The sequence below is a fragment of the Eschrichtius robustus genome, chromosome 11 (genome assembly GCF_028021215.1).
Source record: "Eschrichtius robustus isolate mEscRob2 chromosome 11, mEscRob2.pri, whole genome shotgun sequence".
In the NCBI taxonomy this organism is placed as follows: Eukaryota; Metazoa; Chordata; class Mammalia; order Artiodactyla; family Eschrichtiidae; genus Eschrichtius; species Eschrichtius robustus.
The window spans coordinates 112158835-112183050 of NC_090834.1; the positions used below are offsets into that span (position 1 = coordinate 112158835).

Consider the following 24216-nt stretch of genomic DNA (forward strand, 5'->3'; position numbering starts at 1 on the left):
CCTAGGTTTCTGTCTCTCCCCACCCGGCAAGGCCGTCTGCACTTCCGCCCACCCCTCCCGGGCGCAGCGGCGTGTTCTGAGGACCGGTCCCTGCCTGCCATCTCTGAGGACCTCTTGTCCTGCATGCTTGTTTCTTCTCTAGATCTTCGGGGTCATAGAGGAGGAAAGCTCCCTGGGTTTCCCCGTCGGAGGACCTGGAACCAGCCTCAATGTGAGTAAATCACACCTGGGCCCAGAGAAGCTCCCTGCTGGCCGCCCCGCCAATTTGGTGTTCCCTCCTGGGGCGTCTGAGACCAGCACTAGGTCCTGCCTGCCCTGGGCCCTCCAGCCTGAGCCCCACCTGGCCGAGTCTCAGCCTGGCTGGGGAGTTGGGCACAGTCCGCCCCTGTCTTCACCGCCAGCTGTGTTGTCTTTGTGAGCTCGGTCCCAGGAAGACCAGGCTGCACGGGACGGTCCTCAGCCCCCAGGCAGCTGAGCCATGGCCACGGGGCATCACCGCGGCCATGGGCATCACTATGGCCGCAGGGCGTCAGGAGTCCCGCGCCCGTGTTTCCCGGCACGCGTGCACCTGTAGGCAGACAACACGTGGAACCGTCTGTCCAGGGAGTCTGTGCAAGTGAGAAAACTCGCCGGTGGTTGTCAGTGTCTCCTTCGTACTTGGCATCCGGGCAGACACGTGGTTTCTGCTGCAGGAGGACCATCACGTATGACAAGCACACACTCAGGTTCATCTGAGACGCGCCCGCCCTCCTCCCCTGGTCGGGAACACTCTTTAAGTATTTGGTTAGAAGGCACGTGTAAATGCTTACACATAACGGGTCAAGTCCAAAGTAAAAAGGCAAAACCTTTCAAAAGTCCTGTTACCCAGTGAGGGACGGCGTGAGGCGCCCTCTCCTGCGGACGGAGTTTAGGGGTGTTTCCCCAGGAGCCGACTTCCACCCCAGAAAACAGAACGCCAGGCCCTGTCCCCGGGCCCCTTGTCAGCCTTGGAAGTGGCTGTTGCTGTGGTGCTTGGTGCTTTTTAGGAAGGAAACCCACGTGGTTGCTTTGTTTTCTCGTGTAAGCAATACTAGACGTTTATTTTCTTTAAGGAAAAACACACACACGCTAGAAACACCTCGGTTAAAGAAAGTCTGCCATTGAGCTTTAAAAAAATGCGTCCAACATTGGATGCCTGGTGTTTCTGGCTCCCGAGCCGCCTCAGCACGCCCTTTGAGGTCAGCTGCCCGGAATAAGCGGCCCCGAGAAGCGTGGTGGGTGCCAGCCGGGCCGAAGGACAGGCCCGAGGTCACGCCTTTGAAAGTTCACGGACTTAACTTCCAGACCTGCATTGTTTTAGGAGCAGGTCTTGAACCACCTAGTACTGAGCGGTCCACAGCATGTGCTCGGGTAGTGTAGTCAGCTGGGCCACTGGCGGTGCCGGCCTGAGGCCCTCCTCCAGGCCGACCTCAGGCACGCTGGCCAGCTCCCCTCAGCAAGGCTCCCCTGCGGCCATGTGCGTGTGCGGGCGGGCGCGTGGGGTGAAGAGTAGACACCCTGGAAGTCTGCCCCACCCCCACCCCCGCCAGTAGGCGTGTCCTCAGCCCACGCGCAGATTGGGACTGAAGTGGCTTAGGCCGTGCTGAGGGCTTGGCGGCCTCACCAGCCTTTGCATTTAATCATTGGGATTTTGGTTACTGAGCTGCCAAATGACTTAATTAAGAGGCACAGAGACCTCGCTCAAAAGCCTAGCAAGGTCTAGATGGTAGATATAACAAAAAAGGTTTTCCATAAAATTGTTATTTCTCTGGTTTGGATTCGCCCTCTTGGGTTTTCCTTTTCCAGTGGGCTTTGCGTCCCGTGGCCGCCTCTGTGTCACCGCGGGTGGGTCAGTGTTGCGCAGACGTGAGGGTGCATGTGGACAGCAGACAGTTGACGGTACACAGGCATGTGTGTGGCCTCAGGTCGGACCTGAGCACGGCCGGGTTCTGTGGTGCCGGCCCCAGTGGGAGGGAGGCCCCAGCCCAGGAAAACGGCCTCAGCCTCAGAAAACCATCCTTCCTGGGAACGCCCAGTGTCGCCTTAGGGACGGGCTTTTAACAGCCGTGCGTCTGCCTGAGACAAGGGGGCTCCTGTGAGCCACTGGGCGGGGCCGCCCACAGGACTCAAGCCGCTGGGGGAAGGGGACCCTCTTACTGTGCTGTCTGCGCCGCCACGCGGGGCGCCCCCGTGTCCGTGAGCCGACCGTCGGGAATGGGCACGCGCAGCCTGGACGCGGGTCACAACGCGGTGTCCGCCAGCCACACGTCCCTTGGCAGCCCTGCCCTGCGGCGCGTGTACTGGGCTCTGTCCTTCATAAACACGAGGGCGGCTGGTCTCTCAGTGACTCAAAATGTTCCCTCCGCAGCTCGAGCCCACAGTCATGCCATACCTGCAGGTGTTGTCGGAGTTCCGGGAAGGAGTGCGGAGGGTCGCCCGTGAGCACGGAGGTGAGGCCGTCACGCGCTCCGTGGCCGGGGCACGCCTGGCCGGTCCTCTGCTGCAGGCCGTCCTGGGTGTCGTAGGGGGTGAGCGGCATCCCTGGCCTCTGCTCACTAGATCCAGGGACCACCCCCCCCAATCAAGTCCTAGTAGCCACACAGACGTCTAGATGCCAAGTGTGCCTACGGGCAGGGCAGCTGGGCGGAGCCCGGGGACGCTGTGAGGGGCCAGCGTTTCCTCACCTCTTTTGTTTGTGGGGACTCGGTTCTGCTCTCTGGGGCGTCCGCAGGGTGAGGGCTGGAGGTGTCCTCGTCCCTGCCCCGCAGAGGCTCCGTGGTGACCGCACAGCCTCTGCTGGGGACGGTTCTAGGTTCTGCTCGGGGCCTCGCCAGCGGCCCTGGGGACTTGGGATGAGCTGGGATCAAACGTGTTGTCTTTGGGGCGAGTTTTGAGCAGTTGTTAAGCGGGCAGTGAGTGGCGTCAGGCAGGCAGTCTGCTTCTTACTCTGGTGGTCTGGACTCACAAATGACCACCCCGGCTAAAACTGACCTTGCAAGGTGCCGGGCCTGGTCCAGCTGCTGTCCTCACGTTGCTTCTTTAATCCTCGTGATTCGACAGAGGTGGGCAGCGAAGCCCCTGGAAGGCAGAGGCCTTGCCTGGGGTCACACGGGGGTTGGGGCAGACCCCCACCGTCGTCGCCTGGTGTGCTGTGCCCCAGTCCCCTGTGTGATGAGAAGTCACACCTGGAGCTCATCCGGGCGGGGCGTCCCAAGGGTGGAGCGGGCAGAGGCCAGACAGGCGGTCAGGGAGCCTCCAGGGGAGCTGCACCTCAGGGAGGAGTGAGCGGGCCCGGGGCCGGGGCGGGAGCGGGCCCGGGGATGGGGTGGCAGCTGGCCAGGGCCAGGGGACGGGGTGGGAGCGGGCCCGGGCCAGGGATGGGGTGGGAGCAGGCCAGGGCCGGGGGACGGGGTGGGAGCTGGCCGGGGCCAGGGATGGGGTGGGAGCAGGCCAGGGCTGGGGGACGGGGCGGGAGCGGGCCTGGGGATGGGATGGCAGCTGGCCGGGGCCGGGGGACGGGGTGGGAGCAGGCCCGGGGACGGGGTGGCAGCAGGCAGAGGGCCGGGGAAGGGAGGTGGGAACAGGCCTGGGCCAGGGATGGGGCGGGAGCAGGCAGGGGGCCGGGGATGGGGCGGGAGCTGGCCCGGGCCTGTCCCAGGGCCAGCGGAGCAGGAGGGGTCTACTGACCGAGAAGAGAAGCAGTTTCTCCTTTAGTGCCCACAGTCCATTCGGCCAGGGAGCTCAGGCCTGGCCAGCAGGGATGTGGAATGTGGGTGTGTGACCAGGAGAGGCTTGGGAAGTTGGGAAGAAGTTAGAAGGGCCGGGACGGGCACACGGTCAGAATGGGAGACCGGCGGGGGGGCAGGAGCCTCTCTGCCACTGGAGAGATGGTAGCCATTTCCTGTCACCGTTTTTTTATTGTGGTTAAATATACACAATGTAGGAGTTACCACCTCAACCATTTCTAAGTGTAAAGTTCAGTGGCTTTAAGTAATTCACATTGTTGTGAACCATCACCCCCATCCATCTCTAGAAATTTCCATCTTCCCAAAAACCTGTCCCCATTAAACACTCACTCCCCTCCCCTCCCCCACCCCAGGCCCCACCGTCTACTTCCTGTCTCTGTGGATGTGACTCCTCCAGGGACCTCATGTGAGTGGAATCAGACAGCATTTGTCCTTCTACGTCTGGGTTATTTCACTGAGTGTAACGTCCTCAAGGTTCATCCACGTTGTAGCTTGGGTCAGGATTCCCTTCCCTTTTTTTTTTTTTTTTTTAATGAATTAATTTTATTTTTGGCTGCACTGGGTCTTCTTTGCTGCACGCGGGCTTTTCTCTAGTTGAGGCGAGCGGGGGCTACTCTTCGTTGCGGTGCGTGGGCTTCTCATTGCAGTGGCTTCTCTTGTTGTGGAGCACAGGCTCTAGGCGCGCGGACTTCAGTAGTTGTGGCACGTGGGCTCAGTAGTTGTGGCTCGCGGGCCCTAGAGTGCAGGCTCAGTAGTTGTGGCACGCGGGCTTAGTTGCTCTGCAGCATGTGGGATCTTCCCAGACCAGGGCTCGAACCCGTGTCCCCTGCATTGGCAGGAGGATTCTTAACCACTGGGCCCTTCCAGGGAAGCCCCTCTTTTCCTTTTTAAGGCTGAGTAACATTCCATTGTGTGGATGGACCACATTTTGCTCATCCGTTCATCTGTGGATGGATCCCGTCTCCTTTTACAGCATCTCCGAGCCTGTCTCTCTTCTGAGAGCGCCCGACAAGGTCTCCCTGCTCACTGCCCATCTGTTTTCCACTCCCGTGTCACAGCCCCGCCCCACAGTAACCAGCCCTGATGGATGCAGGCTGCCCCGCCCTGAGCCTTGTGGCTCTGTGGACAGTACACGAGGGGAAGGGTGCGGGCCGCAGTTGCAGGGCACGGGGAGGTGCTGGCAGGGGCGTCCAGCAGGTGGCCGCACAGAGACACGCTCCTTCCCTTCTAGCCTGGAGTCAGAGCCCCTTGGCGTCTGCAGGGCTGTGAGGTCCCCGGGGCTAGCACGCTTTGCCAGGTGCCCTGGGAAGGTTGCCCCCGTGGCCCACGTCCGGGGAAGCCTGTTTTCCTTTGCTGGGCTCCGTCGTGGTGGTGCAGCTGCTTCCTTCCAGAAGGGGCCCTGCCAGCCGCCGGCCGCCCCGTCTCTGCGCCCACCACTGGGAGCCGGTCCACCCAGATCCGCCCATCGCCACTGCTGTCCCAGTGCCTCTTCTCCACGGGGCAGCCTCCGCTCCTGTCTGGGCCTCGCACGAGGTTCCATCCCAGCCCCAGACTCAGGAGCCGCAACTTCAGACTCGGATTTGCACAGCATTGGGAAGACGCCAAAAGCCTTGGCTTCACTCCTGCTGGTATGGCAGGTCGGCGGTGTGGGGGACAGCGTCTTCTGTCTCCATGTACGGGCTTCTCCCCCAACCCCACCCCGGAGGCAAGCTCCCCGTCTGTGCTCTTCTTTTAAGGTCGCGTTAGCTGTTCTGAGACCTTTGTTCCATACGTTCAAGAGTTGGTTTATTGAATTCCTGGAAAATATCCAACTGGGGTTTTCCCTTTAAATAAAAATAACTTACTGAAGTGAAATTCACGTAACGTAAACCTGGCCATTTTAAAGTGAACCATTCAGTGGCGCTCAGTGCCTTCCCTGTGTTGTGCAGCTACCATCTCCTTCTGGTCCCAGCATGTTTCCACCCTCCAAGGTCACGCCCCCTCCCCCAGCCCCTGGCAACCACCAACCTGCGTTCTGTCTCTGGATTGACCTGTTCTGGGCATTTCACATAAATGGAGTCACGCAGTGTGTGACCTCTTTTCTCCGGCTTCTCAGCAAAATGTTTTCGAGGTTGTCCACACTGTAGCATGTGGCGGTGCTTCATTTTTTTTAGGGCAGAATAATCACCAGATACGTATACCGCTTCCCTTTATCCATTCAGCCGTTGACGGGTGTTTGGACTGTTTGCACCTTTGGTGAACAGTGCTGCTGTGAACGTGCATGTGTAAGCATCAGGTTGTTTTAGTTGTTTTGGGTACACACTTAGGAGAGGAATTGTGGGATCATACGGTAATTCTGTGTTTAACTTTTTCAAGACCCACCAAAGTGTTTTGCATGGAGGCTGAACCATTATGTATTCCCACCAGCGGTGCGCAAGGGTTCCAATTTCTCCACATCCTTGTCAGCCCCTTTTATTTTCTGTTTATTATTGTTCACAGCCATCCTGGTGGGTGTGCAGGGGTGTCTCATTGTGGCTTTGATTTGCATTCCCTGATGAGTAGTGACGAGCAGCTGCTTGGCCGTCTGAACGTCTCCTTTGGAGAGTTGTCTATTCAGGCCCTTTGCTCGTTTTTTTTTTTTTAATAATTTTTTAAATAATCTATTTTTATTTATTTATTTTTGGCTGCGTTTTTTGGGTATTTGTTGCTGTGCGCAGGCTTTCTGTAGTTGCGTCGAGCGGGGTCTACTCTTCATTGTGGTGCACGGGCTTCTCATTGTGGTGGCTTCTCTTGTTGCGGAGCACGGGCTCTAGGTGTGCGGGCTTCAGTAGCTGTGGCGCGCGGGCTTAGTTGCTCTGCGTCATGTGGGATCTTCCCGGACCAGGGCTCGAACCCGTGTCCCCTGCATTGGCAGGCGGATTCTTAACCACTGCACCATCAGGGAAGTCCCCCTTTGCTCATTTTTATTTGGGTCATTTGTCTTATTGAGCTGTAGGAGCTCTTTCTTTATTGTGGGCACTAGACCCTTTTCAGAAATGTAAGTCGGGAGAGGGTGGAGGAGAAAGCCAGCTCCTAAAGTAAGAAAAAGGTTTGGAAAGAAAGCCTGGGGGGAAGTTTGAGCTCCGTGGACCGGAGCAGGTCTCAGATGGAGGTGAGGGTCGCTGTCTCAGCCTCGTGGAGGCCACCGAGAGGATGGCACCTGAGGGACCCCAGGGAGGGGTGTCCCTCCCCTGGGGGTATGGCGGGGAGGCGGGGTTGGGCCTGAGGGTGTGGAGGGGAGTTGGTGGCAATGATGGCAGGGCCAGCCTGCTTCCCTTCCAGTTACGGTGAGCAAGCGTCCGTTGGGCACTCGCCTGGGCCGGTGCCCTGGGGTCTCCTCAGGGCTCTGGGGGGACCCGTCTGAGCGGGGGGCCCCGAGGGGCAGAATGAGGGGAGGGGCCAAATATAAAGGGCCTCGTCCCACCAGCCCTGCTGCGGGGCTGGAACGGGGCTTTTCCTTGACCGGCGTTGGGAAGCGGGAGACCGCGCGGCCGGCTGCACGTGTGGCCGGGGCTCGGGCATCCCCTGAGATGTGCGGGTCATCGTCCATTCATTCATTCACCCGCGAGTGGCCTTGTGGGGCACCGGCACAGTGCTGCGGGAGCACATGGGGTTCTGGGGACACAGTGGAGACAGGACAGGTGAGTGAGTGACCACGTGGGCCGTGGTCAGTGCTGCGGGGAGGGACAGGGCAGGGCGGGAGGGGTCGGCTTTGCCGGCACCAGCAGGAGTTCCCACTGGCCCAGTTCTTAGCCCAAAGCTGAATCTGCTTCACCCTGAGGTCAGGGTCTCAGAGCTGGAATGTCTGGGTGAGCCTCTCCTGATGTCTGCACGAACGTGTTTAGTTGGGGGTGAGCCCATATGGGCTCTTCAAGCCCAAGTTCAAACGGGCTGGCCTCTCCCTGGTCCGGCTGGGCATCAGGCACCCTGGGCGCCGTCCGTGATGGCCGTTACAGGACTATCCCAGGGTTCCCCGAGCTCCTGGGCCTTCACCGGCCCTAACCAGGTGGTGCAGAGGTTAACACTGTCCAGACTTGAAGGCCCGTCAGGCCCAGAGGCCACGCCAGCCGTCTGCTCAGCTCTGCCCCCTCTGGCTGCTTCGTGTGTGCCGCCTCTCCTGGAACAGGCGCTTCAAAGCCAGTGGGCCGGCCAGGCGCCCCGGGCCGCTGCCCGTTCAAGCCCAGCTCCGCGTGGCCACTTCCCTCGGCTGGGGCGAGGCTGGCCAGGAGCGCCAGTGCCCAAGGCAGAGTGTCGCCGAGGTGGGGCATGGGTCCCTCCCCCAGGCCTTTGGCCCCTTCCGATCCCTTGCTGGGCTGGGGCCCTGGACGGTGGGACGCGGCCGCCTCTCTCAGGATCGCCTCGCCAGGGCCACGGGGGCTCGGCGCTCCCAGGCGCCTTCCTGAGTGACCGGGGAGCTCATTTCTGTGCAGCAGAATCCTAGTGCCCCTGGGCCTGCCGCCCGCAGGGCTTTCCCCAGTCCGTGCGCCTCTGCGGTCAGTGCCCGCCTCTGAGCAGGGCCCTGAGCCGGTGCACAGGCCACGGGTCCAGGGGCTGCTCTGGGCTCACCAGTGGCCGCGACGTCCGTGTCTCGGCTTCTCCTGCGTCCGTGGCCAGTGGAGCAGCCCGGCCCCTCCAGAGGCGCAGGGGGGCGCTTTTCCGTGGGGCCTGGGCGTTTCCGGGCCCGGTGGACCGAACTGCTTCCTCTGTCCACAGTCCCCGAGGTCCTGCAGCTCAGCGATGCCTTGCGGGACGACGTCCTGCCTGAGCTGGGAGTGCGGTTTGAAGACCATGAAGGTGGGTCCTCTGGACGTGACACCGGGTCGGGGGAGGGACGCAGGGTGGAGATTGCTTTTGAGAGGAAGAACTCCGGGACGGGTCCGAGGACGCTTCGTCTTTTACGCGGTGAACCCCCCGTGATGCGTGGTCCCGGGGGACCTGTAGTTGTACCTTCTTGGGCGTCACTGCCAGCACCTCCTCTCCTGTGGCCTGACTGCCCGGCGCCCCCGTTTCTGCGGGGCCGCTGGCCGCCTTTTCTCATGGCCTGTCACTTGGGAGGCAGCCTGTGTCGTGTGGATTGTCAGCAAGTTTCACAGCTTGTGTTTCGACTTGGTGGCAGTTTAGGCTGCACGGAAAATTATTGGATTTTAAACACTCAGACGAATGTCTTATGACTCCCGGGTGCTCGCTCTTGAGCAGCAAGGCCTCCCCACGGCACAATTAACATTTGACCTGTGCGAGCAGGAAGGAGGCCCCGGCTTCTCTCGGGGGCCCTGGGGGCGGGAGTGGTGTGGGCAGCGCTGGGCTCGGCCTCGTCTCAACGGCTGTTGGCCTTTCAGGACTGCCCACTGTGGTCAAGTTGGTGGACAGAGATACCTTACTGAGAGAGAGAGAAGAGAAGAAAAGGGTGAGTAAAACCGCAATGACCTGAGCTGGGTGTTTTATTTGTTTTTTGTTTTAAGTTCTTCTTATTATTATAATAATTATTTTTTATTGGCTGCGTTTGGTCTTCGTTGCTGCGCGCGGGCTTTTCTCTAGTTGAGGCGAGCGGGGGCTGCTCTTCGTTGCGGTGCGCGGGCTTCTCACTGCGGTGGCTTCTCTTGTTGCGGAGCATGGGCTCTAGATGCGCGGGCTTCAGTAGTTGTGGCTCGCGGGCTGTAAGCACGCAGTCTCAGTAGTTGTGGAGCGCGGGCTCTAGGCACGTGGGCTTCAGTAGCTGTGGCACATGGGCTTAGTTGCTCCGCAGCATGTGGGATCTTCCCAGACCGGGGCTCGAACCCATGTCCCCTGCGTTGGCAGGCGGATTCTTAACCACTGCGCCACCAGGGAAGTCCCTGAGCTGGGTGTTTATTGAAAATGTAAATATCACTGGAGTTTATATACTTCACCTTTAGGAGTTAGTGTTTATACTCTTATTAAAAAATGCCAGTGTTTATCAACGTCAGAAGGAAAGACTAGATAGGTAACTGCTTGGCAGTTTTCTAGCAACAACAACAAAATCCAGCTTCTGATGAAGGACCCGGAGTACAAGGGAAGACTTGTCACCTCTGGTAAACTGCGAAGCTGACAGGTGTGGTCATACCTCGCTGTCACCTGAAGTGGTGTCTCCCTGTCCCTGGGGTTGAATGTGTCACAGTCGCACCTCCACCCACCCCCGCCCCCAGCACCGTCCTTCTCACGCCTCAGGCGTTACTACACCTCCGTGAGCAGGGCTGAGCTGGGGGCTCCGTGAAGCGGGACAGTCCCTGCTCTCGGGGACCTCGGCGTCCCATAGAAAGAGAGAAGCAGGAACAGACACAGTACCTGTCAGAAGTGCTGGGCGCAGGTCACTGGGTGCGGGGCCCGAGGGGCCTTAAGAAGAGACCCTGGGGAGAGGAGTTTGGGAGACTGGGAAGGGGCCTCGACAGGTGTCCAGAAGGAGAACTGACGGGTGGGTGGGTGGTCAGGGAGAAGAGTGGCGAGGCTGGCCCTGGGCTACGCTGGGCGCCGGGGACGCTGGCGTGGACGCCAGGAGGGGCCGAGCATGAGAATTAAGGAGCCCGGGTGCCGGGGAAGGTCTGGCCGGAGTCAGGCTGGTGCGAGGTTCCAGGAGCTGGGCTTTGACCCTCGTCCAGGCGTTTTTTGGCCCCTCCCCGCCTTTTCCATCCTGTTCGGTCACCCCCGCTGGTGTCACGTCCCCTGGGTCGGGTTCTCCCCATCCTTGGACACCGCAGCGTGTGGGCCGCCCCGGCCTTGCCCCGGAGGTGACGTGGGGCTCACTCCCGCTCTCCCCCAAGGCGGCCCGGGGCGTAAAGGCAGGGCAGTGAACTCGGATCGGGCACCTCTGCCCATGTCTTCACTGGCCGCAAGGCCTTCGCGGGAGGGATTTGCCGTACACCTTCCCTCCAGTAGCTCGAGTTTCCAGCCAAGGGAATCCCGCCCCAGCCCCCGTGTGTGGAGGCACCTGGGACCACGGCCTCGTAGGCTGTCTTCAGCTCCCCCAGCGGGATAAGCACCTCCGGTCTCTAAGTGGAAGAGCAAAAGCCCTCGGCACCCGTCTTCCCACTTCCCGAGCTCTGTGCCGGGTCCCTCTTCCTCCGTCCACCCTCAGCCCCTCCTGCTCTGCTCGGGTTCTCCGGTGACAAGGCGCATCCTGGGGCGGCCCCGCCCTTGACCCCTGCTCTCTGGGACCCTCCCTCCGCTTCCCCCACTGCACTGCCCGCACTTCCCGCCTCTCTGGCGTCCCCCCACCCAGGTGACCTCACCCCGTCCCAGGGCCCCTCTGCCACCTGTGTGCCTGTGACCCCCGAGTTCTCTCTGGCCCAGACTCCTGTGTCCAGCCGCCTACCTGAGGGCTCCGCTTGGCCAGGAAGCACCCAAAACCCAAGACATCCAAGAGGGAACGCGTGACCTTCATTCCCCAGACCCGTTCCTCCCTCCTATCCAGGGCACACGCTGTCCACATGGTGGCCCGAGCCCAGACCTCCCGAGGCAGCCTCGGGCCCCTCCTCACGGGCACCCAGCCCAGCCCTCAGGCCCTCCATCCCTCCCTCCCTGCCTCCTTCCTGGACGCTGCGTGCCTGGTGGGAGGTGGGCTCTGGCTCCCACCCGTCTCCTCCAGCCAGCCCCGCTCCCGCCCTCCCCAGGTGCCCGGGCCCCTCAGGGTTGGCCCTCGCCCTGCTGTCCCTGGTCCCCCACCCGACCGCAGCCCCCCACCTGCCGGGCAGTTCTCTGGTCCTTTCTTCATGTTGGTTGTGTTGCAGGTGACCTCACGCATGGTGTCCACTCACGCCCCACGTCCAGAGCAGGGCTGGGTCAGAGCCCAGCTCACGGGGATGGGCGGGGGGACGGCAGGGGGCTTGTCCTGTCCCCCTCCCACCCAAGAGGGGCCTGGGCAGCTCCAGCTCACGGGGTGTTTGCTGTCCCCCAGGCTGAAGAAGAAAAGAGGAGGAAGAAAGAGGAGGCCGCCAGGAAGAGACAAGAGCAGGAAGTAACGTCTGCTCGGGGGCGGGCTCCTGGCGGAAACGCACTTTGACCCCATGCCCTGCCCCCTGTGCCTCCTTGGGACCCAGCCGGGCGCCCCCTCTGCCTCCGTCCCCAGCGGTGCCCCCTCACCACCTCACACAGTGCCCCAGGGAGGCCGGGAGCCCTGAGCAGGGACGGACGTGGCCGCGAGCTCCAGGACGGCTTCTGTGGCCTTGATCCTGCTGTGCTGCGTGCACGGCCGTCCCCCTGTTCCTGCAGAAAACACCTGGCTCCTTCCTTTCACTTCCCTCTGCCCAGCTGTCGCTCCCTGAACCTGGGGGCTGGGGTGGGAGCTGACACGGGGTCGCGGGCGTGGGGCCCCTCGTGGGCTCGGAGCAGTGACCCCACGTCTGTGTTCCAGGCGGCAAGGCTGGCCAAGATGAAGGTTCCGCCCAGCGAGATGTTCTTGTCAGAAAGCGACAAGTATTCCAAGTTTGATGAAAACGTAAGAAATCCTGTCTTTCTTTTCAGAACATTGTTAGACCATTAAATTGGGATGAGAGGGGTTTTCAAACTTGGCTGGGAAGATTCTCTGTCCAGGGTGCTGTTTGCAGGAAGGCAGGCTTGTGTGGGGCTGTTTCAGGTCCAGCACGTGTAGCCCAGTGCCTGGGGCCACCCCTCCCTCACCACGGCCCAGCGGCTCTGGGACCGGGCGTCGTGGCCTGGGCCAGTTGATGGATTTGCAGGGACTCACCCCACAGACAGTCCAGAAGGGCCATGGCACAGATGTGCCCATTGCTCGAGGGGCTCTTCAGCGTGGCTACTCACGGCCGCTTGGCCTCGAGACCCTCAGGCCTCCCTCACTGGTCTTGTACCTATTTGCTCGTATCAGAACCATGTCGACCCTGGTGGGGAACGGTGCCCCTCACCCCTCAGGCAGGGGGGCATCCCAGGATGGTCGCTTCCCAGAGGCTAGGACGGGCACCTCGGATCAGTGCGCTGGGTCCAGAGCGTGGCGGGGAGTGGAGGCCGGGCAGGCGGACTGGCCCGGGCAGTGGGCTGGATGCCCGCGGTGACCGCCCGTGCCCTCGCCTTTCAGGGTCTGCCCACACACGACACAGCAGGCAAAGAGCTGAGCAAAGGGCAGGCCAAGAAGCTGAAGAAGCTCTTCGAGGCCCAGGAAAAGCTTCACAAGGAGTATCTGCAGTTGGTTCAGAACGGAAGCGTCCCGTGAAGGCGGGGCCGAGGCTCTACACCACACCCGGGGCACCAGCTCCCCCCGCCCCGGGCACTCTGCCCCCCGCTCTGGGCGTGTTTATAGTGCTCCTCGGGGCCTAGGTTAAGGATTCTGTCTGGCGAGGTCTGGGCCACCTTCGGCTCTGAAACGTCAGTAATAAAATCTTCCAAACGCGAGGCCGGGCTCTGTCTGCCGTCACCCTGCACGGTCAGCGCTCGCGGGGGCCCGGCCGGGCTGCTTGGTCAGCAGGTCACGACACGGGAGGTCAGGCCACTGAGCGGCTTCAGCCGAGGACTGTCCCCCGCCCCGACCCTGCCCCCGTGCAGATGGCTATCGGCTAATCTCTGGTGTGCAGGCGCATTCGGAGGCATTTGAGTAGGAAAAAGACAGGCTCAAACTGGCAGAGCCCGCTGGCGCCGCACACAAAGGCTGCTCGGCCGGGCGCCCGGGTCCTGCTGGGTCAGCTCGGCGCCCTGTCTCCGCAGCGATTCCGCGGGCGGGCGGGCGGCAGGGCCGGCTCAGCACGGCTGGCGATGAGATGGGAGGAGGGGGGATGCCAGCAGCGCAGGGCAGCGATGTCCCCAGGTCCCAGCCAGGAGAGCGTGTCCTCACCACCCTGCTCTCGCATTCTTACTCCCGGGGCTGAGAATCCCCACCGGAGCTCCAGGCCTGGACGGAGCAGGGTGGCAGCGAGCCGGGACCGGCTCCACCTGCAGAAGCGCGGGGCCAGGTCAGATCCGCGAGAACCCGCCATGGAGCCCTCGGGGCCGGGCGGACGGGCTGGGAGATGCCATCCGGGTCTCGCTCGCGGCGATGGCGGGGCACAGCGGCCCAGCCGGGGCAGGGGGCTGGGGTCGGGGTTGGCACTGTCCAGTGGTGGCCGCGCTCGCCCTTCACCCCCGCGGCCTGCTCGTGGGAGCGTCACCCCCAGGGCAGGTGGGGAGCAGCCTGCTGGCCGGTACCGGGTGCTCCGGGGGGCCCCCACCCACCAGCCACACGTGGAGCACGACGGCTGCGACCCCACGGGGACAGGCCCTGCACGTGTTCCGCTTTTGAATCTTGTAAATGTTTTACATTAAAAAAAATAAACCAGTAAGAAGAAAGGCCCCAAGACAAAGTGGAACAAACCCAGGGCAGGTATCTACCTAACAAGTCACCCCAGCACTTAGTGGCTGAAGTGACAATGACCTTATTATTGACCCTGGGGGTTCCGGGTTGACCGGCTCCTCTGGGCGGGTCTGAGTCAGGGCCCCCCACCGGGTGCGGTCAGAGGGCGGGGGGTCTGTGTGCTCGCGCCTGGGTCCTGGGTGGGGGATGCTGGGTTGTGGCCTCCAGGTCGGCGGCCTCTGCGGGTCCCAGGAGAGTTGGGCACCACGTGCCTTTTGGGATCTAAGCTCAGAGGTCACGCGGACCCCCGCCATCCTCCCTGAGGGGAGGCCACCCCAGGGCCCACCCGCAGACCCCTCCCTGTGACGGCAGTGGCAGGGGGCTGGAAAGGGTGGCAGCTGTTTAGGAAAGCGCCACCTGCCACAAAACCGCAAATCAAACCGGTGAGAAAAGGGCCCCTTTGGTTGATTTGAGAACCTGCCACTTGGCTGCACATCGTTCGGGGGGGGGGGGTGTCCTGAGGCCAAAGCCGTGCAGAGAAGTCAAACTTGGTTCCACTGTTGTGTCGCTGGGCGTGGTCCGGCGTGGTCGTCACCCTCTGCGCTGTGCGGGCAGCGGACACGTGCCTCGACATCAGAAGCCCCGCGTTCATCGTGAGGAAAAGCACCAGAGAATCACGTGCTGTTAAACACGAACGGAGGAGACAACGGAGGAACTGACGCTTGACTTGTAAACAGTAGGTATGTCCCGGCCATGTAGGCTGAGAGGGGACCACCCCGGTGGCCACGAGCACCCCCAGGGCCAGCTTCCAGGCTCTGAGTGCCATCCCCTCTCCTGGGAGAAGCGGCCAACTCCAGGCCGAGGGCGAGCGCACGTGGAGGCCCAGGGCATCCCGCCACCCTGAGGGGAAGCATCCCAGACGGAGGGGTCGTGTCAGAAGGACACAGGACAGACCAGGAACATACACAGCAGCCAGGAGAGTCTCCGGGGCATCGGGCAGAGGGTCACGTGCAGTGAGATTCCAGTGAGATGACTCGAGAGGACAGAACTAGAGAGAGCGGCGTAGCGGTGCCGGGGGCTGGGTGGGGGCTGACTAGGGACAGTCTGGACCCTTCACCCTTCGACTGCAGTGGGGGCTGAGGAATCTACGCCCGTGGCCACGTGACACCAGGGCTGGTGTCCCAGGGTTGATCTTAGGCAAGATGTAGCTGTCAGGAAACCATGTGAAGGGCACAGGGACCCCTCTGCCGCAGCTTCCTGGGAACCTCTCATGATTTCAAAGTGAAAAGCCTAAGGAGCTTCCCCCGGCTGAGTCTGGGACAACTGGAGCCCTGAAAAGAAGGGGTCATTGAAATCCAGGCATCCACACTTATTCTCAAAAGCAAAGAAGACCAAGACATAATAACTTGTCACCACTGGAGCTGACACCTGGTCCACAGACTTAGTTACTTATAAGTGGCAGGATTGGGACTTCCCTGGCGGTCCAGTGGTTAGGACTCCGTGCTGTCACTGCCATGGCCCTGGGTTCAATCCCTGGTCGGGGAACTAAGATCCCGCAAGCTGTGTGGCATGGCCAGAAAAAAAGGTGGCAGGATTAAACATCTCCCACCCTCCATGGAAACTGTATTTGAGAGCCACAAATGGCCCCACTGAAAGGGGCAGCAGTGCCAGCGAGTAGAAGTGGGCAAAACAGGACAGCTAGAACACCTCCGTTCCGGGGCCCCGAGTGCAGCCCCGACTCCAGCCAGGGCTGTCAGTGGATGCCGAGACCCCTGCTGAAAGTTGGGAGCTGACACCAAAGCGTCCCCTCGCAGTGGCTTGTCGGTCACAGGGGACCGGGAAAGGTGCGCCTGTCACCTTACAACTCGGAGCCCTGCCCATCACCCCCTCCCCCCAGCACTCCATCTCAGCATCCCCTGAGAGGGACATGTGGGCCTGAGGGGTGCCCTGCAGCGAGGAGCCTGGCCTCACCTGCACAGAGAAGTCTTTCCACTAAAACTATGGAGTAGGTACTGAACAAAGCTTTTAGACCCATGCTGCCCGGGACCTTGTTAAATCGCAGACCCTGACTCGGATCTGGGTGGGGCTGGAGATTCTGCGTTTCCTCCAGGCCCTGGGGTGATGCCCCTGCCACTGGTCGGGGGCCCCACCTGGAGGAGGAGGCCATCCGTTTCACTTCCTGCTCACCGGCAGTACTGGGGACCGAGACACAGGCAGGAGGTGCCACAGAGAGGCCGCCGGACTCATCCAGAAGGCGGGGCCCTCCTCGGGACTCGGGAGAGATTCGAGAAACAAAACCACCACCTCCTGTGTATTAACCTGGATAGCTTTGAACAAACTGGCCACAGAGACGTTTGGGGACATGTGTGCATGGGCATGGTGTGACGCTAAGGAATCTTGGTGAATTTTGTTCGTTCGATCATGCCAGTTGTGTCCACACATGTCCTTAGTTTGGGACAACGTGGCGTGGTAATTTTCTTCAACAAAGAAAACCGATGAAGCAAATTATACAGATGCTTCTGGTCACACCTGAGTGACCGGCATCTATCTGTGCCCCAGGTCATCCTCTCTACCTTCCTGTGTTCCAGACTCTTCGTGATCAAATGTTGTTTAAAACATGCCGCCAGGAAACCCTCTCGTCTTTAGTGGACGACCGGGGCGGGTCGCGGCACCTGCGGGAGGTGCACTGGGGGCTCCTGGTCAGAACATCCTCACTGTTCCCTTTGCATTCGGCCTTTGCACCCTTACAAGCTGCGGCAGAACCTTCTGGGACAAGATGGGGTGGAAAACTTTTTTAACTTGTAAAATATCAGTTCACCTGTAAAAAAGTGTTCCTTTTGTGTGTGTGCATGAAACCCCTTTCCAGCGTTAAGAGCCAGAATTGTCTTCCTGCTTCTCCCCAAAGAGAAATCTTTCGTGTTTTCATTATTAAAAAAATCACAGATTCACTATTTAAAAATCGAATCATGCAGAAAATTACCAGACTAAAGTAACGATGGGGTGTCCCCTTAAGGCCATCTAGAGCGAGCCTGTAACGGTTTGGGGACAGGCTCCCGACACCTTCCTTCTGAGTTTACAGATAGCAGCCCTCTCTGCACGGAATAGACGGTGGCTATTTTATGATGTCATCTGCTTCTTCCTTCTGTCTCCATGTGTCCTTGTCATTACAGCATCATGACCTGGGGGCCACCACCCTGGGGAGGGATGTCGGGTGCTTCTGGGGCCCCGTGCTCCCTCTCTTCTGCCAGCCCCGGGGGTTCCTCATTGAGCAGCGCCCACGGGAGGCGAGGGGCAGGGCCCCTCCAGGGCCAGGTTGGTTGTGGTCCAGCCGTTTTTGAGCTGGGGGGCTGAAGGAGTCATCCAGCCCGTCTCTATTTCCTCCTCTGGAGGTGGGGACGATAGTGTCCACCTGGGACATTGCTCAGCCAAGGCCTTGCCATCATTCAGTGGCCCCGAGATGAGGCACAGTCTCTAGGTGGGAAGGAAGACAGGGCGCCCGTCCTCCTGAGCTCAGTCTGGGGGGAGCTCAGGCCGAACAAGGAGCAGAACCCAAGGGCAGGGCCACCCCTGGAGGGTAACCCCTGCGCTCCCCATGGCCGGAGGGTGAGCCAGGCCGGGGACCTGCGTAGAGGGGCTGTTAACAGGTGTGCACGAGCTCAGAGCCCGGTGGTGTCAAAGTTACGATGGTGGGAAAACGAAAGCCACGAGGTGGCCAGGGGCCTTGGGGCTCTAATCCCAGCACCTCTCAGCCCTGGTCGGTCTTAGCATCATCTGGGGACTTCTAAACAAACTGATGCCCGCTGTGCCCGCCCCGTTCCGAGTTCACTGGGGGCAGCAGGGATTACAGAAGGATGTTGAGCAGCACAATGCCGTGGTCCGGGCTCACCAGCGCGCCGGTGGGCAGCGTGGAGGATGGGGTGGCAGGAGGACGGGCTGTGACCTATAGCCAAGGGCACGAGGGTGGCCTTAGCCCGTGAAGAGCAGGGACCCTCCTGGCTAGGGAGGAACCAGCCCAGTGGAGATCCCTTTGCTGGTGCTTCTGCTGTCAGTGGGTAGTCAGAAAGGATCGTGTCCACAGAATAAGAGACGCCAGTACAAGGCTCCGGTGTCAGCAAAGCTTGGGTGTTTGTCAGAATGAAAGTGTCTTGAGGGACTTCCCTGGCGGTCCAGTGGTTAAGACTCTGCCCTTCCAATGCAGGGGCGCGGGTTCAATCCCTGGTCAGGGGTCAGCAGCCAAAAAAAAAAAAAGACACAAGTCCCCACATGCTGAGTGGTTTTTTCTTTTTCTTTCTTTCTTTTTTTTTTTTTTTTTTGGCCCATAGCATGCAGGATCTTAGTTCCCCAACCAGGAATCGAACCCGCACTCCCTGCAGTGGAAGCGCAGAGTCTTAACCACTGGATTGCCAGGGAAGTCCCCTGGGAGTGGGTTTTTAAAGCTGATATGGCAAAGCAGGAAGCCCAGGCAGCCAGTGGGTCTGCTGCTGGAGGCTGGGCGACTCGCCCCGGGTCCCTGGGGACGCTGCCGGGGCCTGGGAGGGTGAGGGCAGATCCCTGAGTGGGAGGTGGGCAGTGGGAGGCCACCCCCCAAGCCCCTCAGCCTTCACATTGTGTAGAGGCTCCAGAAACTCAAGGACAGACACCTGCAGCAGCTGCCCTGTTGTACTGGACTGAATAACGCAACCCCGCAAATCCATGTCCACCCAGAAGTCCACAGTGTGAGCTAATTCGGAAAAAGGAGGCTCTTTGCAAATGTAATTACTTAAGATGAGGTCCCACTGGAGTAGGGTGGGCCCTAACTCCAATATGACTGGTATCTTTGAAAGAAGAGGAGACAGCCATGGGGACAGGCCACGTGAGGACAGAGGCAGAGGCTGGAGGGACGCGGCCACAAGCCCAGGGACACCTGGAGCCCCCAGAATCTGGAAGAGGCAGGAGAGATCCTCCTCTATAGCCTCCGGGGGTGGGAGCGGGGCCTGCCTACAACTCGATTTCAGACATGACTGTCCAAAACTGGGAGAGAACACGTTTCTGTTGTTTAAGCTGTGCTGTTTAGGGTACTTCGTTGTGACGGCCCCGGGAAACCAACAGGACCTCCATCCTTGAACATTCATCCTCTTGAACAGACAAACACGTTTAATATGACTTCATGCTTCATTTAAATAAATCCACTCGTGATTATAATGGGGGGGTGGCAGGAAAATATAGTCAGGCTGCAGGCGGGCGAGGACTGTTGCCTGATTTCACAACAGATACGAATAGAACGTGGTGCAGTTTCCCAGGAGCCGCTCCTCACGAGGCCAGCTGCAGGGGACTCCTGTTCCCGTTTCTGTTGGGGAATCCGAGACTCAGGGCCTGAGAACTGAGAAGACGTCAGACCCAGGGAGGGGGCTTGCGATGGCAATGCTGGCGTCACTCTGAGCCTGGCACCCGCCCATCATGCCCACGGGCAGATGAAGACGTGGTGTGCAGCCTGGCCCAGGCATCACCTTGGGGGCACCTGCCCGGGCTCACCTCCTGATGGGGCTCTCAGGTGCTATCATTAGGGCCGTGAGCCACCCTGAGCTATTTGCAGGTCCTGGAATGCACTATGCTCCCCTCCTGGCCTCTCCTGCTGGTTCTCAGGTGTCAGCTGGGGCACCACTTCCTCCCGGAAGCCTCCCTGATACACTCCTTCTAGTGGTGGGCACGGGGCAGGAGGTGGGGATCAACATGCTCCCCGTCAAGTGCCCATGATCAGGAAAGCTGGCAGTGGTGCCCTGATGGTAATAAGCAGGGGGGTGGCAGCGGCGGGGTGTTCAAGGAAGGCCCCTCAGAGGAGGTGACTGGACCCAAATGACGGCAGAAGCCCACAAAGGGACATGTGGACGGAGAGGATTTTGAGATCATTCACAACCTCCCAAAAGGGGCCTTTCTGCAGACCCATAAGAGCCCCAAAGGGGGCAGGCCAGGGGGCGTGGATGACCACAGGTGTGGACAGGTGGACTCCACCATCCCAGGTCCGGCCTGCTTTCTCCAGGTGGCGTCTGGGCCACAAGGAGACCCAGGAGTCAGCCCTTCTGGCCCCTCAAAGGGCGGCCCCGAGTGGCCCCGTACTCAGTGGTGGCTGCACCCGGAGCACCAGGGCCTGTGGCTGCCGGGGACCAGATATCACCTGGGGCAGGAGGCAGGCTGAGCCCCTGGAGGAGAGGTGAGCCTTGGGGAGCAGGAACCGAAGGGCAGATTACCCACTCCCCGCCCCGCCCCTGTGTCCTCAGGTGCTGAGTCCCCTGCCCGCGCCAGGCGGCTGGGGTCATCAGAACAGACACCTGCACCAAGGCGACTGCTCACCAGCGCTGTTCCAAGTCTCCCCCAGCCCCATGAAGCAGGTGCTGTTAAGTGTCCCCATTATACAGATGGTGGAACTGAGGCACAGGCTCTCAGCCAGGCCCGCCGGCTGGAATCGGGTAGAGCAAGGATTTGGCCCCAGGAACACCTGCCCCCCTCCCCCTGCTCTCTGCTGCACGGCCTACTGGCCAGGACCACTGCCGGGGCACCGCCTTAGCGTGCTGTGGACTGAATGGCAGCCTCCAAATTACAGGTTCAACTCCAATTCCCGGAACCTGGGCATGTGACATTCAGATACCGGGGTTTTGCAAATGTAATCGAGTTAAGATGAGGCCATTAGGGTGGGCCCTAGGACAGTGATTGGAGTGTCCTTTTAAGAAGAGGACACAGGAGGGCTTCCCTGGTGGTCCAGTGGTTTAGACTCCATGTTTCCACTGCAGGGGGCGTGGGTTTGATCTCTGGTTGGGGAATGAGGTAAGAAGAGGTGGTAGTGGCTCTGAGAATAAGAATACGCAACTATGTAATTTTTCATTGAGCAAAATGTCTTTACATACATTCCCTGCACTGAACTGTATTCCCTGGCATCACAGAACGTTAGCACTAAAAGGCACCCAAAAGATCACTTATCTCCTTTAGCAGATGAGGAAATTAATGTCCAAGAAGGTAAATGTCTTTCTCAAGATCATAAATCCAGGACAGGATGACTCTCTAGATGGTTAATGATTTACGAGGGACAGTGGTCCCAATGTCAGCAGGGAGGGTGAAAGTTACCCTTGACAAGACTTGAAATCACTCCTAACGTACAATATAGCCACAAAGCATCCGCAAGTGAGTCCACCAGAACATTTTCCTCTAATAAGGAAACACATCGCTTTTTTTCCCATTGAATCCCAGATGACGCAGTTGGCCTGGTTTTAAGGGGCCAAGTTGCATGGGGGGGAGAAAAAAAAAAAAAGACATTATAAGAAATACCTGGGGAGTAAAATCAACTTAGGAAGTCACCCTGTTACATTCTTTGGGTGAAAAAAAGTGACTTGAATAGCCCATCTTTCTTTTATACTTCTACTTGTCCCCTAATTGTGTGCTTTTTTTTTTTTTTGAATTTGCTTTCCTGAGTGTATGGAGAGGAATTTATATGCTACATTTTTAAAGAATGAAACCTTACTGAATAAGTGACTTAGAAGGTTTAAATGTTTGGGTTTCAGATGGCTGCGATTTCCACTTTAATGTATTAATATCACACACGGGTTGCATGGTCCTTGTTGCGCTTGATGACTTTTGTTACCGTCCCTGCTATAGTTTATTGTGCTGATCATGTTATCAGTAAGTCTTAACCTTAACCAGAAGCAGCCACCAGCAAAACCAGTATCAACATAAACTCCACACCCTAGCCTCTGTGTCTTGGGACTTCTGCAAGAGTAATCACAAAGAAGGAACTATTCCTCAAACCTAAAATTTGGATAACCATTTACACTTAACTGTATACCAAGAGTATTGTATTTGTTCCAAGGTAGCTCAAAACTCTTTGAAAGTGCCTTATAGGAAGTGGGGAAAACGAGTAATCCCATTTTAACAAGAATGTATACAGATGTGAAATAGGAAAATAAGGGATCTGCAAAATTGTTATGGTCCTAGCCTCATGTAGTTTATATTTATTTAATTTTTTTGGCCGTGCTGTGAGGCATGTGGGATCTTAGTTCCCCAACCAGGGATCGAACCCGTGCGCCCTGTAGAGGAAGTGCAGAGTCTTAACCACTGGACCGCCAGGGAAGTCCCTCATGTAGTTTAAAATTAAAGTCTATGCATACAGAAAATATTTGCAAGGTAATTACTAGAATAATGGCAAAAAAAGTCAGCACAGGGAATCCTTTACATTCAGAGTCATGACTTACTTTTCAAATGGAATAGACTCAGCTAATGGCAGTTTTGCTTCTAGAGTAACGTGGCCTTGAGAAAACCACTTCACCTGCTTCTATGGATTCATCTGTTACCTCCTATAGACTCTATGCCATATTCATACATCTCATCTTCCCTTCATTATTTCAGTGGTGACAGTGGCAATTTAGGTTTACATCTTAGAACCTAAAACTCCTTGGACTAAAAAGTCCTAAATAAAAACAGTTGTTAAAAAAAAAGTTTCATGTAAAATTACCCAGGGTCTCAAAAGTCAATGAAAAGTTACCCAGGGACCCTAATGCAGAAGTAATATTTGAATCTTTAGACACAAATGCAGTGAAGTGTGTCAGTAACTAATAAGTTGCCTCCTTTGTAATTCTTTCCATTTTTTGATTTCATATGTCAAAACAAACTCCTTCGCTTAGCTTGTAAGCATAGTAATTAGTGTTTCAGATATTCATTTTTGGAGCACAGAACTAATTAACAACTAACCCTGTTATAACGGGCTAAAATGAGAGTAATGTTTTCCTGATGCATAATTGTATTCCTGAACTTGAGTAGGGATATTTTGAGCTGTTTGGTCACATGTTAAATATTTTGCGCTTTTTAAAAGATTCCTGATAATACTTCTCGATTCTTTCCCATGAGCCCTGAATGTAATTCTGATTTTATAATATTTTTCAAAATGATATACAGGGACTTCCCTGGTGGTGCAGTGGTTGAGAATCCGCCTGACAATACAGGGGACACGGGTTCAATCCCTGGGCCCGGAAGATCCCACACGTTGCGGAGCAACTGAGCCCGCGTGCCTAGAGCCCGAGCTCCGCAACAAGAGAAGCCACCGCAATGAGAAGTCCACGCACCGCAAAGAAGAGTAGCCCCCGCTCACCGCAACTAGAGAAAGCCCACGCGCAGCAATGAAGACCCAACGCAGCCAATAATTTAAAATATATATATAAAATGATCTTCGTCTCCCTTATTGGAAAATGTCACTTCATCAATCCTTTAGCAATTAAACTCCTGCTGTGGCTTGACCGGCGCGGTGTGGCGGGGGGGGGGGGGGGAAGGACCCACAGAGACACAGAGAAGGCGGCCATGTGATGCAGCCACAAGCCCAAGACAGCCCAGAGCTCCCAGAAGCTGAAAGAGGCAGGAAGGACCCTCCCCTGGAGACTTTGAAGGGAGCCCAGCCCTGTAACGCCTATGATTTCTGCCTTCCAGCCTCTAGAAAGGTGAGAAAACACAATGCTGTTGTACTTTCTAAGCCCCACGGCTTGTGTCCCTTTGTTGTGGCAACCACAGGAAATTAAAACAGCATTCTCAGTCCTGTTGCAGACAGAAAGGCTGTGGACAATGTCGCCCACCTTCCCACCAACTCACTAAAGTGACCCGGGGAAAGGCCGCTCCACTACAGCCGTTCCACCAAGGGCCAGGCCCAGTGGCCAGCTCACAGGCTGCTCCCCCAACTGGCGCTGGTGCAGTGCACCACCTGCTTCAACCCCGAACATCCAGGCAGGGCCAGATACAGTGGCCTCGTGGATATGAGCCTTTATTAAACAGGAGGAGGACAGACCTCCAAACTTGAAAACGCTGGTGCTCCTTTCTTTCGTAGTTTATGCCTCCTCCCCCAGCTCTGCCCCGTCCTCAGCAAAAGCAAAACAAGGTCACTACAGAAAAGTCAGAAAATCCAAGTAAGGCAAGCAAGGATCTCACACACGCCCTCTCAGTACAGATGCGGGGCAGAGGCTGGTCCCCGCCATGTGGGTTACACCGGGGCACCCGCTGGCGACCCTGCGGCGGTTAGCTGACGTTACGTCCTTAACAGCCCCTCCAACAGGAGCCTCTGGATGCTTTCAAACTCCTCCCCCCGCCCCCTTCAAACTTGCTGAAAAGTTAGAACGGGTTTCAGAAGCGACCCCGCTCAAAGAA

The 24216-nt window shown here is 58.3% G+C and overlaps 1 protein-coding gene across 3 annotated transcripts in view; it reads left to right on the forward strand.

Annotated features, from left to right (window-relative positions):
• The window catches only part of CARS1 (cysteinyl-tRNA synthetase 1), a 47648-nt gene extending 34512 nt beyond the window's left edge, over positions 1–13136 (forward strand). For 2 of the 3 annotated variants that reach the window (XM_068554530.1, XM_068554531.1), the window contains 7 exons: positions 143–211; positions 2387–2468; positions 8496–8576; positions 9119–9186; positions 11689–11748; positions 12145–12228; positions 12823–13136. In XM_068554530.1, the coding sequence (XP_068410631.1) occupies positions 143–211; positions 2387–2468; positions 8496–8576; positions 9119–9186; positions 11689–11748; positions 12145–12228; positions 12823–12957 (579 nt within the window). In that variant the 3' untranslated portion in view covers positions 12958–13136. The remainder of the gene's footprint in view (positions 1–142; positions 212–2386; positions 2469–8495; positions 8577–9118; positions 9187–11688; positions 11749–12144; positions 12229–12822) is intronic. The other variant, XR_011075356.1, reaches the window with a different exon arrangement.
• The last annotated feature ends 11080 nt before the right edge of the window (positions 13137–24216 follow it).